Source organism: Entelurus aequoreus, linkage group LG14 (genome assembly GCF_033978785.1).
Source record: "Entelurus aequoreus isolate RoL-2023_Sb linkage group LG14, RoL_Eaeq_v1.1, whole genome shotgun sequence".
Taxonomy (NCBI): Eukaryota; Metazoa; Chordata; class Actinopteri; order Syngnathiformes; family Syngnathidae; genus Entelurus; species Entelurus aequoreus.
Genome location: NC_084744.1, coordinates 28,380,883 through 28,399,996, shown reverse-complemented (window position 1 = coordinate 28,399,996; position 19,114 = coordinate 28,380,883). Strand labels below are relative to the sequence as shown.

The following is a 19,114-nucleotide window of genomic DNA, read 5'->3' as shown; positions in this document are numbered from 1 at the left end:
TAAATGAACACTGAAATTCAAGTATTTATTTTATATATATATATGTGTGTATATATATATGTACATATATATATGCATGTATATACTGTAAATAGAGGCTTTGCAGTCACGTGATTTTATCACGTGACTTTGTGTTATGCCGCCATCTTGCCGGTCAACCGGTCAGCTCGTTCCTACGTGTTCGTACAGATTCAGTTTGATTTCTGCGCTACATTTTCACCGATTTCATCCGAATTATGGCTGATTTGCTATCCAATGAAGTTGTGCATTTGGAGGAAGAGTCCAAGAAACGTTACCGAGAGAAGTTGAACCTTGTTGGCACAACGGATCCGTACCTTTTACCGAGAAGCATGCTAAAATCACCTGAGCATTTTGCAACAGCCGACCTGCCTGATCTCTCATATCCAGACATTTATAATTACCTCGTCGATTCACCATCTCCGTACACTGGAAAGGACCTTAAGGCATACAAGAGTCTGGATGCCTACAAGTATTTTACAGCAGGTTTTGTGCATGATGGGCTGATATGGCAGATTCCAAACAAGAATCGATTTCTTCTCATGACCAAGGTAAGGAAAAAGCACACACAGAAGAGCCTACTGTTATAGTTTGTTTACATACCTGATATGAAGTGTTCATTGCATATCCTTGTGTAAATCGTAGGTTTCCATCGTTCACGACAAATCGCCGTGATCCATTTATCGCGTTTTTTGATGTTTGCCGGGAATCTATAGAAGCTAAGATTTGGTTTATCGCCTCGTCTATTGCTACATCCAACAGCACAGCAGGTTTCCGGCATTTCCAAGCTCAAATAGCAGCAGATCTAACAAGAAAGCGTGTGTGAGTCGTTGACAGGCACTGAACTGGTGACCGGCAAGATGGCCGCCAAGCTAATGGGCGTGGCTGATGACGTCAGCTGCAAAGCCTCTGTATATATATATATAACAAAATAAATATATATAGCTAGAATTAAATGAAAGTCAAGTATTTCTTTTATTTATATATATGTATATTAGGGGTGTGGGAAAAAATCTATTCGAATTCAAATCGCGATTCTCACGTTGTACGATTCAGTATCGATTCTCATTTTTCAAAAATCGATTTTTTATTTTTTAAATTTTTTTTATTAAAGATTAAAGTACCGGTACCAATGATTGTCACACACACACTAGATGTGGTGAAATTTGTCCTCTGCATTTGACCCATCCCCTTGGGGAGCAGTGGGCAGCAGCGGCGCCGCGCCCGGGAATCATTTTGGTGATTTAACCCCCAACTCCAACCCTTTGTTGCTGAGTGCCAAGCAGGGAGGTTATGGGTCCCATTTTTATAGTCTTTGGTATGACTCGGCTGAGATTTGAACCCCAACCTACCGATCTCAGGGCGGACACTCTAACCACTAGGCCACTATTAATCAATCCAAGAAAACAATACACAACACCATAACAATGCAATCCAATTCCAAAACCAAACCCGACCCAGCAACACTCAGAACTGCAATAAACAGAGCAATTGAGAGGAGACACAAACACCACACAGAACAAACCAAAAGTAGTGAAACAAAAATGAATATTATCAACAACAGTATCAATATTAGTTACAATTTCAACATAGCAGTGATTAAAAATCCCTCATTGACATTATCATTAGACATTTATTAAAATTTTAAAAAAAGAACAATAGTGTCACAGTGGCTTACTCTTGCATCGCATCTCATAAGCTTGACAACACACTGTGTCCAATATTTTCACAAAGATAAAATAAGTCATATTTTTGGTTCATTTAATAGTTCAAACAAATTTACATTATTGCAATCAGTTGATAAAACATTGTCCTTTACAGTTATAAAAGCTTTTTACAAAAATCTACTACTCTGCTTGCATGTCAGCAGACTGGGGTAGATCCTGCTGAAATCTATGTATTGAATGAATAGAGAATCCTTTTGAATCGGAAAAATATCGTTTTTGAAACGAGAATCGCGTTGAATCGATTTATAATCGACCCCAAGAATCGATATTGAATCGAATCGTGGGTCACCCAAAGATTCGCAGTCCTACTATATATATACACTACCGTTCAAAAGTTTGGGGTCACCCAAACAATTTTGTGGAATAGCCTTCATTTCTAAGAACAAGAATAGACTGTCGAGTTTCAGATGAAAGTTCTCTTTTTCTGGCCATTTTGAGCGTTTAATTGACCCTACAAATGTGATGCTCCAGAAACTCAATCTGCTAAAAGGAAGGTCAGTTTTGTAGCTTCTGTAACGAGCTAAACTGTTTTCAGATGTGTGAACATGATTGCACAAGGGTTTTCTAATCATCAATTAGCCTTCTGAGCCAATGAGCAAACACATTGTACCATTAGAACACTGGAGTGATAGTTGCTGGAAATGGGCCTCTATAAACCTATGTAGATATTGCACCAAAAACCAGACATTTGCAGCTAGAATAGTCATTTACCACATTAGCAATGTATAGAGTGTATTTCTTTAAAGTTAAGACTAGTTTAAAGTTATCTTCATTGAAAAGTACAGTGCTTTTCCTTCAAAAATAAGGACATTTCAATGTGACCCTAGTGTATGTATATATATATATATAAGAAATTACATCACATGGACAAAGATAAGACCTTCTGGAGGAAAGTTCTGTGGTCAGATGAAACAAAAATTTAGCTGTTTGGCCACAATACCCAGCAATATTTTGGAGGAGAAAAGAGGAGGCCTTTAATCCCAGGAACACCAAGCCTACCGTCAAGCATGGTGGTGGTAGTATTATGCTATGGGCCTGTTTTGCTGCCAATGGAACTGGTGCCTAACAGAGTAGATGGGACAATGAAAATGGAGGATTACCTTCAAATTCTTCAGGACAACCTAAAATTATCAGCCCAAATGTTGGGTTTTGGGCGCAGTTGGGTGTTCCAACAGGACAATGACCCCGAACACACGTCAAAAGTGGTAAAGGAATGGCTAAATTGGGCTAGAATTAAGGTTTTAGAATGGTCTTCCCAAAGTCCTGACTTAAACGTGTGGACAATGCTGAAGAAATCAGAATCAGAATAGTTTTTATTGCCATTGTTTGAGAACGGGTTCACAAACTAGGAATTTTTCTTGGTGCAATCGTGCAACATAAAACACATATAACACAGATTTGGTAATAACAAGAGCTGTAACTGAGCTATCAGATCTTGTTATATACTTAGAAAGGAATTAAAAGGAGCTACTGTTAGGAGTTATTGTTCAGGTGGCGGGAGGTGTGGGTGTGGATGGACCGTAGTCTCCTACCTGAGGGGAGAATAGTTTGTGTCCAGGGTGAGAAGAGTCAGCTGTGATCCGACCCACACGCCTCCTGGTCCTGGAGGAGAACAGGTCCTGGAGGGATGGGAGCTTGCAGCCATTCACCTTCTCAGCAGCATGTACGATGCCCTGCAGTCGATGCTTATCCTGGACTGTGGCGCCGGGGAACCACACGGTGACGGAGGAGGTGAGGACGGACTTGGTGATGGCTGAGTAAAACTGCACCGGCATCTCTGTCGGCACCTTAAGTTTCCTCAGCTGCCGCAGGAAGTACATCCTCTGCTGGGCAACACGTTTAGCTGAACTGCACCAATTTTGTAAGAGGAGTGGTCAAAAATTCAAGCAGAAGCTTGTGGATGGCTACCAAAAGCGCCTTATTGCAGGTAAACTTGCCAAGGGACATGTAAGCAAATATCAACATTGCTGTATGTATACTTTTGACCCAGCACATTTGCTCACATTTTCAGTAGACTCATAATAAATTCATAAAAGAACCAAACGTCATGAATGTTTTTTGTGACCAACAAGTATGTGCTCCAATCACTCTATCACAAAAAATAAGAGTTGTAGAAAATATTGGAAACTCAAGACAGCCATGACATGATGTTCTTTACAAGTGTATGTAAACTTTTGACCACGACTGTATATAATCATGATTCACTTTTATACTTATAACAGTGTTTTATATAAGCTTTTGAAATAATAAAGTGTAACACACATTTTCTAATTGTAAATGATTCGTGAGATGAACTCCTTTATATGATATACATCAGGGGTCACCAACGCGGTGCCCGCGGGCACCAGGTAGCCCGTAAGGACCAGATGAGTCACCCGCTAGCCTGTTCTAAAAATAGCTCAAATAGCAGCACTTACCAGTGAGCTGCCTCTATTTTTTTAATTTTATTTACTAGCAAACTGGTCTCGCTTTGCCCGACATTTTTAATTCTAAGAGAGACAAAACTCAAATAGAATTTGAAAATCCAAGAAAATATTTTAAAGACTTGGTCTTCACTTGTTTAAATAAATTCATTATTTTTTTTACTTTGCTTCTTATAACTTTCAGAAAGACCATTTTAGAGAAAAATTACAACCTTAAAAATGATTTGAGGATTTTTAAACACATATACCTTTTTACCTTTTAAATTCCTTCCTCTTCTTTCCTGACAATTTAAATCAATGTTCAAGTATTTTTTATTGTAAAGAATAATAAATACATTTTAATTGAATTCTTCATTTTAGCTTCTGTTTTTTCGACGAAGAATAATTGTGAAATATTTCTTCAAACTTATTATGATTAAAATTCAAAAAAATTATTCTGGCAAATCTAGAAAATCTGTAGAATCAAATTTAAATCTTATTTCAAAGTCTTTTGGATTTATTTTAAAATTTTTGTTCTGGAAAATCTAGAAGAAATAATGATTTGTCTTTGTTAGAAATATAGCTTGGTCCAATTTGTTATATATTCTAAGAAAGTGCAGATTGGATTTTAACCTATTTAAAACATGTCATCAAAATTCTAAAATTAATCTTAATCAGGAAAAATTACTAATGATGTTCCATAAATTCTTTTTTTAAGTTTTTCCTCTAACCCTAACTTATTATGATTAAAATTCAAAAAAATTATTCTGGCAAATCTAGAAAATCTGTAGAATCAAATTTAAATCTTATTTCAAAGTCTTTTGAATTTATTTTAAAATTGTTGTTCTGGAAAATCTAGAAGAAATAATGATTTGTCTTTGTTAGAAATATAGCTTGGTCCAATTTGTTATATATTCTAACAAAGTGTAGATTGGATTTTAACCTATTTAAAACATGTCATCAAAATTCTAAAATGAATCTTAATCAGGAAAAATTACTAATGATGTTCCATAAATTCTTTATTTAGTTTTTCTCTTCTTTTTTTCGGTTGAATTTTGAATTATAAAGAGTCGAAATTGAAGATAAACTATGTTTCAAAATGTAATTGTAATTTTGTTCATGTTTTCTCTTCTTTTAAACCGTTCAATTAAGTGTAAATATAATTAATTATTAATAATAACATAGAGTTAAAGGTAAATTGAGCAAATTGGCTATTTCTGGCAATTTATCTAAGTGTGTATCAAACTGGTAGCCCTTCGCATTAATCAGTACCCAAGAAGTAGCTCTTGGTTTCAAAAAGGTTGGTGACCCCTGATATACATACTTGTTTTACATTCGTTCGTACTTTTGCTTTTGAGTACACATATATCCCTCTTAGTTCATATTTACTGGGTCACATCTGAAAGCATATTATTATTTACTCTATACATAATTTGAACAGTTGCGTTTTTTCCAAGATCATTTACTTTTAAAATGTGTGACTTTATGAATCATTTGTTGAGTCTCCGTAACCCATTCTATTTATCTTTATTACTCTCTTTTGTAATATGAATATTATTTGTGTGATTGTTTTTTATGTATGTCCCCAGACTCATATGGAAACGGGGTTTGTACATCCGAACATGACATGACAATCAACAATGTCCCCACAAAGAAGGATCAAAACAACTAAAATCTTCTTGATTGCCAAAACAAAGTACATGCGGGAAATATCGCTCAAAAGAAGACATGAAACTGCTACAGGAAAATACCGAAAAAAAGAAAAAAAGCCACCAAAATAGGAGCGCAAGACAAGAACTAAAACACTACACACAGGAAAACAGCAAAAAACTCCAAATAAGTCAGGGTGTGATGTGACAGGTGGTGACAATACACCTACTTTGAGACAAGAGCTATAGTGATGCATGCCAGGTTATGGTTAAAAGTCATATCCAACAACTGCGACGACTTTTTACTGTCAACTGAGTTTTGTTTTTTAATGATTTCTGCTGGTGGTGTGCCTCTGGATTTTTTCAACGCAAAAAATGTGCCTTGGCTCAAAAAAGGTTGAAAAACACTGTTCTAAAGAACCTGAAAACTCATTTTAAAACCTGTGGAGACCTGGCATTCCAGGCTATAGCTCCCAGACTCTGGAACAACTTGGACCAGTCCCTCCGTGATCTTGACTGTGTTGACACTTTTAAGAAAACATTTGAAAACTTCTCTTTTTAGTAAAGCTTTTAGTTAATGCACCTTTTAACTATCATTTTTAATCCACTTGGTATCCTTTTTATGACGTTTCCCCTGTTGTTTTAATTGAATTGTTTTACTTCGCCTATGTTTTGTCCAGCGCTTTGTGGTTTTATCTGTGAAAAGCGCTTTATAAATAAAATGTACTTATTTTAGATTTCAAATAAATATTTAAATGACCTTCACTTTCTATGGACAGTTATTTGTTAAACAGGAAAACATAGTAAACGTTCTCCTATTTGCGCAGTAATTATTGAGAGCTGGTGTGTGAGAAACAGGGTAAAAATTTTGAGGATCAGTGTGTGAGTGGGTCTGTTTGCAGGGTTAAAGGGGCATACTTGCCAACCTTGAGACCTCCAATATCGGGAGGTGGGGGGTAGGGGGAGGAGGGGGGGGGCGTGGTTATTTACAGCTAGAATTCACCAACTCGAGTATTTCATATATATTTTATATATACCTGTATATATATATATATATATATATATATATATATATATATATATATATATATATATATATATATATATATATATGAAATACTTGACTTTCAGTGAATTCTAGCTATATATATATATATATATATATATATTTATTTTATTTACATATAAATAAAAGTAATACTTGAATTTTAGTGTTCCGGTGGCTATCCATTAGATGGCAGTATTGTCCTGTTTAACTTCACCGTTCATGATGAGTATATCATTTCGGCCACCGTGTTCAATGGAGAAGTCTGTTCTACAAAATTTACAGGCAACATAATTACATACCCCTTCCCCTTCGAACTGTCCTGGATGAACTGAAATTCTTGTTTCCATTCGTTTTGGAACTTGCAGGCGTATTTCTTCATCTTGCTCGTCGACGGCGTCGCCATGTCTGTAATTTCCTCGTTCTTCTGCTTCGTCTCCTTGTTGTGTGCGCAGTTGTGCACTCTACTCTCTAAAAGCCCTAGATGTTATGACGTCATTGGGCAGGCAAGCTGTTTATATTGTGGGAAAGCGGACGTGAGAACAGGCTGTCCCCACTCAGTCTCAGGTCCGCATTGAGCTGGAGGGGGCGTGGCCTCCAGCTCCGGCTGAATATCGGGAGTTTGTCGGGAGAAAATCTCTGCTGGGAGGTTGTCGGGAGAGGCGCTGAATACCGGGATTCTCCCGCTAAAAACGGGAGGGTTGGCAAGTATGTAAAGGGGGGTGCTGGTCACGTGGGCATAGGTGTGTGGCTGTGTTATATGTTTACAGAAAGTATTCATTGGATGTGCATTCACTTGTGCAAGTGAGGAAATAGAAGGACAACATTTGGATTGCTGTATGTAACTTTGTTTGACCACTTTATTATACACTCAGTTATACGCCACATTATCTTTACTGCCACATGATTGTGGAAAAACTAGTGAGCATCATGGATGATGCCAGTCACCCTCTGTATACCGTTATCAGTAGCCAGAGGAGCCTGTTCAGTGCAAGACTGCTTCATCCCAAGTGCAGGGCTAATAGACTAAAAAACTCCTTTGTCCCACACGCCATCAGACTGTACAACTCCTCTCTGGGGGGGAAGGGGGTACTAGGATGACAGGCGATGCAAAACAATAACATATACCCCCATTATTTATCATTTACTTTTGAAATTATATCTCCATTGTGTACACTGCTGCTGGAATTTAAATTTTCCTGAGGGAACTCTCCTGAAGGAATCAATAAAGTACGATCTATCTACATAATTACCAAGGAGCCAGCGTTTCTAATACACAAAACAGTCTAAATCCCAGCGTCTTTGTAGAGCCAGGTTGTCATACAAGCTTCAAGAATCCACTTTCACCTTTCAGCGACCAAAAGGAAAAGTTGGTCACAAAAGCGGTCGTTAACAGATCGATCAACCACCTTCATCACAAACATCATCAGAAGTCCATTCAAAGAGGATTTCCAAAAGTTTTTGTTTTTGTGTGTATTCTCATGTGTGCTTGCATATTACTTTTGTCAGAGAATCTTTTACCACACAATACACAACTGAAGGGTTTTTCTCCTGTGTGTGTTCTCAAGTGTTTACGCATATTACGTTTGTCAGAGAATGTTTTACCACAAACTGAACAACAAAAAGGTTTTTCTCCTGTGTGCATTTGCATGTGCGATTGCATATATCTTTTGTTGGAGAATCTTTTCCCGCAAACTGAACAATTGAAAGGTTTTTCTCCTGAGTGCGTTTTCATGTGTTGAGTCAAATTTGAGTTTTTGGAAAACCTCTTTCCACAGTTTGAGCAAATGAAAGGTTTTTCTCCAGTGTGGGTTCTCATGTGTGTCAGCATCCTTCTGCTTTGAGAAAACCTTTTGCCGCAGTTTGAGCAAATGAAAGGTTTTTCTCCGGTGTGCGTCCGCATGTGTTCAGTCAAATGACAGTTTCGGACAAAGTCTTTTGCGCAAACTGAACAAATGAAAGGTCTTTCTCCTGTGTGCGTTCTCAAATGTCTTTGCATTTTACTTTTGTTGGGAAAGTGTTTGCCGCAAACTGAACAACTAAAAGTTTTTTTTCCTGTGTGCGTTCCCATGTGTGTTTGCATTTTACTTCTGTCGGAAAACCTTTTATCACAAACTGAACAACAAAGGGGTTTTACTCCTGTGTGTTTTTGTATGTGTGATTTCATATATACATTAATGTGTGACGTTGTGTCGCCACTATCTGATAGTGGAGCTAAGAGCTTGTCTGCTTGTGATCCTCCACAGTGGTCTCCATCAGCTTCTGTTGTCATGTGTTGTGTTGAGCTGCTGCTTGAACGTTCCACAGCTCTCTTCTCCTCACTTTGGCTGTGTTGAAGCTGTGAGGACTTTGTCTGCTGGTCCTCATGGTCTTCAGTCGTCACAGAGACAACAGTCAGTGGAAACTTGGTGAGATCAGCCTCCTCCTGCCCTAGAAGACACTCTCCCTCCCGAGTGATCCAACATTCCTCCTCTTCCTCTTTAATGTGGGGGGGATGTGAATCCTCCTGCTTCAAAGTGGAGCTCCCCTCCAGTGACTGAGTGGAAGGGTTTTCTTGGCGACCAAGCAGCTGCTTGACATCTATAGAATAAATCATGTTTTTTTTAATTAAAATAATTTAAAATGAAATGAAACACATTCAATAAAAAATCACTGCTAAACTAGGAAAATTCAATTCATATTTTCTAGGAAAGGACTAATTTGTGGACACCATCACGTATAGAGATATAATTTGAAATAAATGAAAGACTAGATGTTAGGGCTGGGATATTGATAAAAAAATTATCAAAACCACATTTCGACCTTTTAACGGAAGGAAAACTGCCTTATTGATCATTTAGGTTTTCTATTTATTTCAACTTAATTTTTAATTAAGTTTTTCCCATCTTTTAATTATCTCTCTGTTAAAGGCCGACTGAACCCCACTACTACTGACCACGCAGTCTGATAGTTTATATATCAATGATGAAATCTTAACATTGCAACACATGCCAATAAAGTGCAATTTTAAATTTCCCGGGAAATATCCGGCTGAAAACTTCTCGGTATGATGACGTTTGCGCGTGACGTCACGGATTGTGCGGAAGTATTGGGACACGATTGTGTCCCAATACAAACAGCTATGTTTTCATCGCAAAATTCCACAGTATTCTGGACATCTGTGTTGGTGAATCTTTTGCAATTTGTTTAATGGACAATGAAGACAGCAAAGAAGAAAGCTGTAGGTGGGATCGGTGTATTAGCGGCTGGCTGCAGCAACACAACCAGGAAGACTTTGAGTTGGATAGCAGACGCGCTACCGTGAGTATGCAGCTTTCTTCCAAACATTTGATCGCTTGCCCGTACGTGCGTGCCGCTATGTGCATGTCACGTACGTAACTTTGGGGAAATATATGTGCTGTATGAACTTTACGGAGGTGAACGGTACTTTGGGCTGTGGGATTGAGTGTGTTGTGCGGGTGTTTGAGTTGTATTGGCGGGTTATATGGACGGGAGGGGGGAGGTGTTTGTTATGCGGGATTCATTTGTGGCATATTAAATATAAGCCTGGTTGTGTTGTGGCTAATAGAGTATATATATGTCTTGTGTTTATTTACTGTTTTAGTCATTCCCAGCTGAATATCAGGTCCCACCCGCCTCTCACAGCATCTTCCCTATCTGAATCGCTTCCACTGCCCTCTAATCCTTCACTTTCACTTTCCTCATCCACGAATATTTCATCCTTGCTCAAATTAATGGGGTAATCGTCGCTTTCTCGGTCCGAATCACTCACGCTGCTGGCGTCCATGATTGAAAACAATGTGCAGATGTGAGGAGCTCTTCAATCTGTGACGTCACGCTACTTCCGGTACAGGCAAGACTTTTTTTATCAGAGACCAAAAGTTGCGAACTTTATCGTCAATGTTCTCTACTAAATCCTTTCAGCAAAAATATGGCAATATCGCGAAATGATCAAGTATGACACATAGAATGGATCTGCTATCCCCGTTTAAATAAGAAAATCTCATTTCAGTAGGCCTTTAATACCTCTTTCCCTTAAAATACAGTACTGTTTGTGTAGTTACACGACAGGAAGCCAGCTGTTGCAAAGCATGAAGATTACCAGAAACCCCGGAGAAGAAGAAGTAGCAGCCAAATATCACTGTCCCATAGGAATGTAAGGTATTGTAAATTCTGCAGTATTGCCATTTAAAGGCCTACTGAAATTATTTTTTTTTATTTAAATGGGGATAGCAGATCAATTCTATGTGTCGTACTTGATCATTTCGCGATATTGCCATATTTTTGCTGAAAGGATTTAGTAGAGAACATCGACGATAAAGTTCGCAACTTTTGGTCGCTGATAAAAAAAAAAGCCTTGCCTGTACCGGAAGTAGCGTGACGTCACAGGTTGAAAGGCTCCTCACATTTCCCCATTGTTTACACCAGCAGCGAGAGCGATTCGGACCGAGAAAGCGTCGATTACCCCATTAATTAGAGCGAGGATGAAAGATTTGTGGATGAGGAACGTGAGAGTGAAGGACTAGAGTGCAGTGCAGGACGTATCTTTTTTCGCTCTGACCGTAATTAGGTACAAGGGTTCATTGGATTCCACACTTTCTCCTTTTTCTATTGTGGATCACGGATTTGTATTTTAAACCACCTCGGATACTATATCCTCTTGAAAATGAGAGTCGAGAACGCGAAATGGACATTCACAGTGACTTTTATCTCCACGACAATACATCGGCGAAGCACTTTAGCTACGGAGCTAACGTGATAGCATCGTGCTAAACTGCAGACAGAAACAAAACAAATAAACTCCTGACTGGAAGGATAGACAGAAAATCAACAATACTATTAAACCATGGACCTGTAACTACACGGTTAAAGCTTTCCAGCCTGGCGAAGCTTAACAATGCTGTTGCTAACGACGCCATTGAAGCTAACTTAGCTACGGGACCTCACAGAGCTATGCTAAAAACATTAGCTATCCACCTACGCCAGCCAGCCCTCATCTGCTCATCAACACCCGTGCTCACCTGCGTTCCAGCGATGTGTTGCAATGTTATGATTTCATCATTGATATATAAACTATCAGACTGCGTGGTCGGTAGTAGTGGATTTCAGTAGGCCTTTAAAATGTTCACGATAATGTTGTGGCAAACGATAACATGGAGTACTTCCGTGAGTGTAGTTTTTTTCTGGCTCTTTTGAGTGGGCCAGTCTGAGAAGTAAACTACATCGGTCATGATCCCCTGCGCAGTGCGGGCGAGCAGACTGGAAAACTCTGGAACCTCTTGTGAAGTTTAACTCAGAAGTATGGACGCCTTTTGGTCTTACGAAGAACATAAAAATGACGGAGGAGAAAACATGTGCGAGTATTTATAAAACAATCCTGCCTTCTTCCCAACTTGCTCCAAACGAGCCGTTGAGAACTTAAAAAGTTAGTGACATATTTTGCCTGAGTTACGTCAGTGGATGCATGAACATCTTCTTTCTGGAGACTTTCTTACCTCTGCCAAAAAGATTATGTTTTCGCCAGTATTTATTTGTCTGTCTATTAGCAACATACCTCAAATAGTTATGAATAGATTTTGATGACAGTTTCAGGAAATGTCCATCAAGACAATTCCTCTCATCTTACAAACACTCTTCACTTCCATCTTATTCTCCCGATGAGCTTCAAGAGGTAGTCACCTGAAATGGTTTTCACTTCACAGGTGTGCTGGAAGCTCATCGAGAGAATGCCAAGAGTGTGCAAAGCAGTAATCAGAGCAAAGGGAGGCTATTTTGAAGAAACTAGAATATAGAACATGTTTTCAGTTATTTCACCTTTTTTTGTTAAATACATAACTCCACATGTGTTCATTCGTAGTTTTGATACCTTCAGTGACAATCTACAATGTAAATAGTCATGAAAATAAAGATAACACATTGAATGAGGAGAAGGTGTGTCCAAACTTTTGGCCTTTACTGTATGTTTTTTATGATTTCGGCCGTGTAAAGTCACCATTAACCCTTTAAAATATGCTGACAAGAGCGCTGCTGAAGGTAAAGATACAGTAGCCATACTGAATGTTTGCCTTCATTTGACCACATGAGGTAAGGGAAATTACATTGTTGATGATTAATAAAGCACATTTTTTTAAATGGTCATTTTAAAAAGCAAGTATACCTCCACCCTGGGAGAGATTGTTAAATGTGTTACAAATGTTGTATTAGATGATATGTGGATGTTGTGCTTGCTGGTTACTGGGGTTCAATCCCCACCTTCTACCATCCTAGTCACATCCGTTGTGTCCTTGGGCAAGACACTTCACCCTTGCTCCTGATGGCTGCTGGTTAGCGCCTTGCATGGCAGCTCCCGCCATCAGTGTGTGAATGTGTGTGTGAATGGGTGAATGTGGAAATACTGTCAAAGCGCTTTGAGTACCTTGAAGGTAGAAAAGCGCTATACAAGTATAACCCATTTATCATTTATTTATTTAATGACATAGTTCTAACCAAAATTTAAATATCATTTAAATAAATATTCATCCCAAAACTACTTAAAACATTCATATTATGAAATTGTGGATGTCGTGTCCTCCGGAAAAAAGAGGAAAAACACCATCCGGACAGTTATAGGTGCAAAGTGTAAAAGCCAGCATGTGTGATGGTATGGGGGTGTATTAGTGCCCAAGACATGGGTAACTTACACATCTGTGAAGGCGCCATTAATGCTGAAAGGTACATACAGGTTTTGGAGCAACATATGTTGCCTTCCAAGCAACGTCATCATGGACGCCCCTGCTTATTTCAGCAAGACAATGCCAAGCCTTGTGTTACAACAGCGTGGCTTCATAGTAAAAGAGTGCGGGTACTAGACTGGCCTGCCTGTAGTCCAGACCTGTCTCCCATTGAAAATGTGTGGCGCATTATGAAGCCTAAAATACCACAATGGAGACCCCCGGACTGTTGAACAACTTAAGCTGTACATCAAACAAGAATGGGAAAGAATTCCACCTGAGAAGCTTAAAAAATGTGTCTCCTCAGTTCCCAAACGTTTACTGAGTGTTGTTAAAAGGAAAGGCCATGTAACACAGTGGTGAAAATGCCCCTGTGACAACTTTTTTGCAACGTGTTGCTGCCATTAAATCCTAAATTAGTGATTATTTGCACACAAAAAAAATGTAGTTTCTCAGTTGGAACATTGAATATTTTGTCTTTGCAGTCTATTCAGTTGAATATAGACTACCGTTCAAAAGTTTGGGGTCACCCAAACAATTTTGTGGAATAGCCTTCATTTCTAAGAACAAGAATAGACTGTCGAGTTTCAGATGAAAGTTCTCTTTTTCTGGCCATTTTGAGCGTTTAATTGACCCCACAAATGTGATGCTCCAGAAACTCAATCTGCTCAAAGGAAGGTCAGTTTTGTAGCTTCTGTAACGAGCTAAACTGTTTTCAGATGTGTGAACATGATTGCACAAGGGTTTTCTAATCATCAATTAGCCTTCTGAGCCAATGAGCAAACACATTGTACCATTGGAACACTGGAGTTATAGTTGCTGGAAATGGGCCTTTATACACCTATGTAGATATTGCACCAAAAACCAGACATTTGCAGCTAGAATAGTCATTTACCACATTAGCAATGTATAGAGTGTATTTCTTTAAAGTTAAGACTAGTTTAAAGTTATCTTCATTGAAAAGTACAGTGCTTTTCCTTCAGAAATAAGGACATTTCAATGTGACCCCAAACTTTTGAACGGTAGTGTAAGTTGAAAAGGATTTGCAAATCGTTGTATTCTGTTTTTATTTACGAATTACACAACGTGCCAACTTCCCTGGTTTTGGGTTTTGTAAATCAAGTGTTGACTACTTTGGTTATTGAAAGATGATTGACACTAAAGGTTTACTTTCACTTATTGATGCATGAATTGATTTACGTGGACCCCGACTTAAACAAGTTGAAAAACTTATTGGGGTGTTACCATTTAGTGGTCAATTGTACGGAATATGTACTGAACTGTGCAATCTACTAATAAAAGTTTCAATCAATCAATGTAAGTCAGAATTAGGAAGGGAAATTAGCCACGAAATTATGTATTATATTGATTATAGTGTAAAATATTTAGCGACAGAGTGAGCTTTGTGTAAACATGTTGATACACATTGTTGCAAACTGAGAAGAACTTCAACCCCCCATAAATATTGTGTGCCTGAAACTGTCTCGTTTTCATGAACAATATAAAAACAAAGCAGTGCATCATCCTCACAAGACAACCCATCTTCTTATGGACAATCTATTTAGGAACAGTGTTGGGACTAACGCGTTACTGTAACGCCGTTAGTTTCGGCGGTAACTAGTAATATTTTTTATATTCAGTAACTCAGTTACCGTTACTACATGATGCGTTACTACATAAAAAATAACGTAAAATAACGCAGTATCGGCTAGAAACGGAAGATCTGAGTGTGTTTTATTGGAGCGCTGCGGTGTCGTCCTTCTGAACGTTCTTGTGTCACAAGCCGGAGGCGCGCTCTGTGTGTGTGTCTGGGTGTGGGTGTGGGGGGGCGTGTCTGTGTTTACTAACAACGGAGCCGCAGACTCGAGTGTCTTAACATGGAGATATTCTCACTTCTTTTTTTTGTCGAGCACAAAGAAAAGAACATTTTAGTTAAATGTAAGTTGTGTCTTGGATCAAAGATCCCGTCTACTGCCCAAAACAGCAGTTCAAATCTGCCTGGTTAGGCTTTGTGTATGTCACGTGTGCCTTCCTTAGGGGAAGCCAGGTTTACAGCTATGTTGTTATTATGCTGTGTGTTACTTATCTATGTTATGTTGCAGCTATTTAAAATAGTTTTGTCAATGTGTTCTGGCCTGAAATAAATTGGCCCTTTGAAACATATTTGTGTGTTGTATGTAGACCACATTGCTTAGCAGAGTTCAGTTATGCAAATGCATGTCAAGTTGATCAACAGATTGTATTATTCTCCTGTGCAATAACAGTACTGACATGAAGGCTAAAAGGGCATTAAAGGCCTACTGAAAGCCACTACTACCGACCACGCAGTCTGATAGTTTATATATCAATGATGAAATCTTAACATTGCAACACATGCCAATACGGCCGGGTTAACTTATAAAGTGCAATTTTAAATTTCCCGCTAAACTTACGGTTGAAAACGTCTATGTATGATGACGTATGCGCGTGACATCAATCGTTGAACCGGAAGTATTGGTACACCATTGAATCCAATACAAAAAAGCTCTGTTTTCAAAATTCCACAGTATTCTGGACATCTGTGTTGGTGAATCTTTTGCAATTTGTTTAATGAACAATGAAGACTGCAAAGAAGAAAGTTGTAGGTGGGATCGGTGTATTAGCGGCTGGCTGCAGCAACACAACCAGGAGGACTTTGAGATGGATAGCAGACGCGCTAGCCGCCGACCTCACCTTGACTTCCTCCGTCTCCAGGCCGCCGACCACATCTATGATCGTCGCTCCGTCGATCGCTGGAACGCAGGTGAGCACGGGTGTTGATGAGCAGATGAGGGCTGGCGTAGGTGGATAGCTAATGTTTTTATCATAGCTCTGTAGAGGTCCGGTTGCTAAGTTAGCTTCAATGGCGTCGTTAGCAACAGCATTGTTAAGCTTTGCCAGGCTGCACAGCATTAACCGTGTAGTTACATGTCCATGGTTTAATAGTATTGTTGATTTTCTGTCTATCCTTCCAGTCAGGGGTTTGTTTATTTTGTTTCTATCTGCATTTAAGCCCGATGTGCTATCACGTTAGCTCCGTAGCTAAAGAGCTTCGCCGATGTATTGTCGTGGAGATAAAAGTCACTGTGAATGTCCATTTCGCGTTCTCGACTCTCATTTTCAAGAGGATATAGTATCCGAGGTGGTTTAAAATACAAATCCATGATCCACAATAGAAAAAGGAGAAAGTGTGGAATCCAATGAACCCTTGTACCTAAGTTACGGTCAGAGCGAAAAAAGATACGTCCTGCACTGCACTCTAGTCCTTCACTCTTACGTTGCTCATCCACAAATCTTTCATTCTCGCTCAAATTAATGGGGTAATCGTCGCTTTCTCGGTCCAAATCGCTCTCGCTGCTGGTGTAAACAATGGGGAAATGTGAGGAGACCTTCAACCTGTGACGTCACGCTACTTCCGGTACAGGCAAGGCTTTTTTAAATCAGCGACCAAAAGTTGCGAACTTTATCGTCGATGTTCTCTTCTAAATCCTTTCAGCAAAAATATGGCAATATTGCGAAATGATCAAGTATGACACATAGAATGGATCTGCTATCCCCGTTTAAATAAAAAAAATTCATTTCAGTAGGCCTTAAAAAAAAAAAAAAAAAAAAAAGTAACTAAATAGTTACTTTTCACAGTAACGCATTAATTTTTGGTGTAAGTAACTGAGTTACTTTTTAAATAAAGTAACTAGTACCTGTAACTAGTTACTGGTTTTCAGTTACTAACCCAACACTGTTTAGGAATTATGTTAATATTCAAATTTTAAATTGGTAAACATGTGAGAGTAAGAAGTAAACAAACCTGTTCTGTGTAACACAACTTGATGATGTTTCTTACAATAAGCGTCCAGTAGTTGATGTTGTCGCTCCTTCTCCTCTTTTGCTGGACAAACTTCCTCCTCGTGTTCTGCTATAGTGCTGTCGCACATTTTCACACAATAACAACTAAGCGTGACTGAATGTATTACATATCTGCCTCCCACCCCAGTGACTTGAGTTCAATTCCCTGAATGATAAACAAATTCCTAGACTTTGTTAGCAGCTAACAAGCTAGGCTAACTAGCAGCTAACAAGCTAGGCTAACTAGTAGCTAACAAGCTAGGCTAACTAGCGAGACAGGCTAGCAGCGTCCACGTGCGCTCAGACTAATGTATACACATATTAACAATTATTAACGACGTCCAACCCGTTAAGACACATATATGTGAACATGTGCTGGTTAAGAACGATGACCTATAATAATAACCATAATATCCGTCAAACGCCATCTTGTTGTGGCCGCGGCGTCTTCGTGGAACGAGTGTTCGCCAACTTGTGTTTCCCTGGGACATTAATGAGTGGTGCACACTCACGTTGCCGAGCCACATAACAGAAAGTCACATTTAAGATTTGCCGGTGTAACAATTGGAAGAAAATCTTCGACTGCTCTCTAGTGCATGTGGCTAATGAGGTAATGTAAGTGATATATTTTTAACATTATTTATTTTATTTACGTGAGATGTTGTTCGAAGCTAGCAGGCCTGTGTGTTCGCTGTGAGAATGTGAATTGTGAATCATATTTATATAGCGCTTTTCTCTAGTGACTCAAAGCGCTTTACATTGTGAAACCCGATATATAAGTTACATTTTTTTAAAGCAGTGTGGGTGGCACTGGGAGCAGGTGGTTAAAGTGTCTTGCCCAATGACACAACTTCAGTGACTAGGATGGCGGAATTGGGATCGAACCGGGAACCCTCAAGTTGCTGGCACGGCCACTTTACCTACCGAGCTATGCCGGCCGAATGTGTCAATACTTTAAAACTGTGTTTTCTACATTGTACAAACCCCGTTTCCATACGGAATACAATGGTTTGCAAATCATTTTCAACCCATATTCAGTTGAATGCACTACAAAGACAAGATATTTGATGTTCAAACTCATAAACTTTATTTATTTTTTTGCAAATAATAATTAACTTGGAATTTCATGGCTGCAACACGTGCCAAAGTAGTTGGGAAAGGGCATGTTCACCACTGTGTTACATGGCCTTTCCTTTTAACAACACTCAGTAAACGTTTGGGAACTGAGGAGACACATTTTTGAAGCTTCTCAGGTGGAATTCTTTCCCATTCTTGCTTGATATACAGCTTAAGTTGTTCAACAGTCCGGGGGTCTCCATTGTGCTATTTTAGGCTTCATAATGCGCCACACATTTTCAATGGGAGACAGGTCTGGACTACAGGCAGGCCAGTCTAGTACCCGCACTCTTTTACTATGAAGCCACGTTGATGTAACACGTGGCTTGGCATTGTCTTGCTGAAATAAGCAGGGGCGTCCATGGTAACGTTGCTTGGATGGCAACATATGTTGCTCCAAAACCTGTATGTACCTTTCAGCATTAATGGCGCCTTCACAGATGTGTATGTTACCCATGTCTTGGGCACTAATACACCCCCATACCATCACACATGCTGGCTTTTTAACTTTGCGCCTATAACAATCCAGATGGTTCTTTTCCTCTTTGGTCCGGAGGACATGACGTCCACAGTTTCCAAAAACAAT

General features: G+C 39.1%; 2 protein-coding genes and 1 pseudogene across 2 annotated transcripts in view; 2 read left to right on the top strand and 1 right to left on the bottom strand.

Moving 5' to 3' along the window:
• Window positions 1-19,114, top strand: part of LOC133664600 (oocyte zinc finger protein XlCOF6-like) — a 191,302-nt gene that overhangs the window by 73,920 nt on the left and 98,268 nt on the right. The window lies entirely within an intron of this gene.
• Window positions 7,682-17,891, bottom strand: LOC133664669 (zinc finger protein OZF-like). Its single transcript, XM_062069499.1, has 2 exons — window positions 17,375-17,891; window positions 7,682-9,421 (listed from the first exon to the last, which is right to left on the bottom strand). The coding sequence occupies exons 1-2, from the start codon at window positions 17,499-17,501 to the stop codon at window positions 8,280-8,282; spliced, it is 1,269 nt and encodes a 422-aa protein (XP_061925483.1). The 5' UTR covers window positions 17,502-17,891; the 3' UTR covers window positions 7,682-8,279.
• LOC133664599 (oocyte zinc finger protein XlCOF6-like) overlaps window positions 17,865-19,114 on the top strand; it is a 221,356-nt pseudogene continuing 220,106 nt past the window's right edge.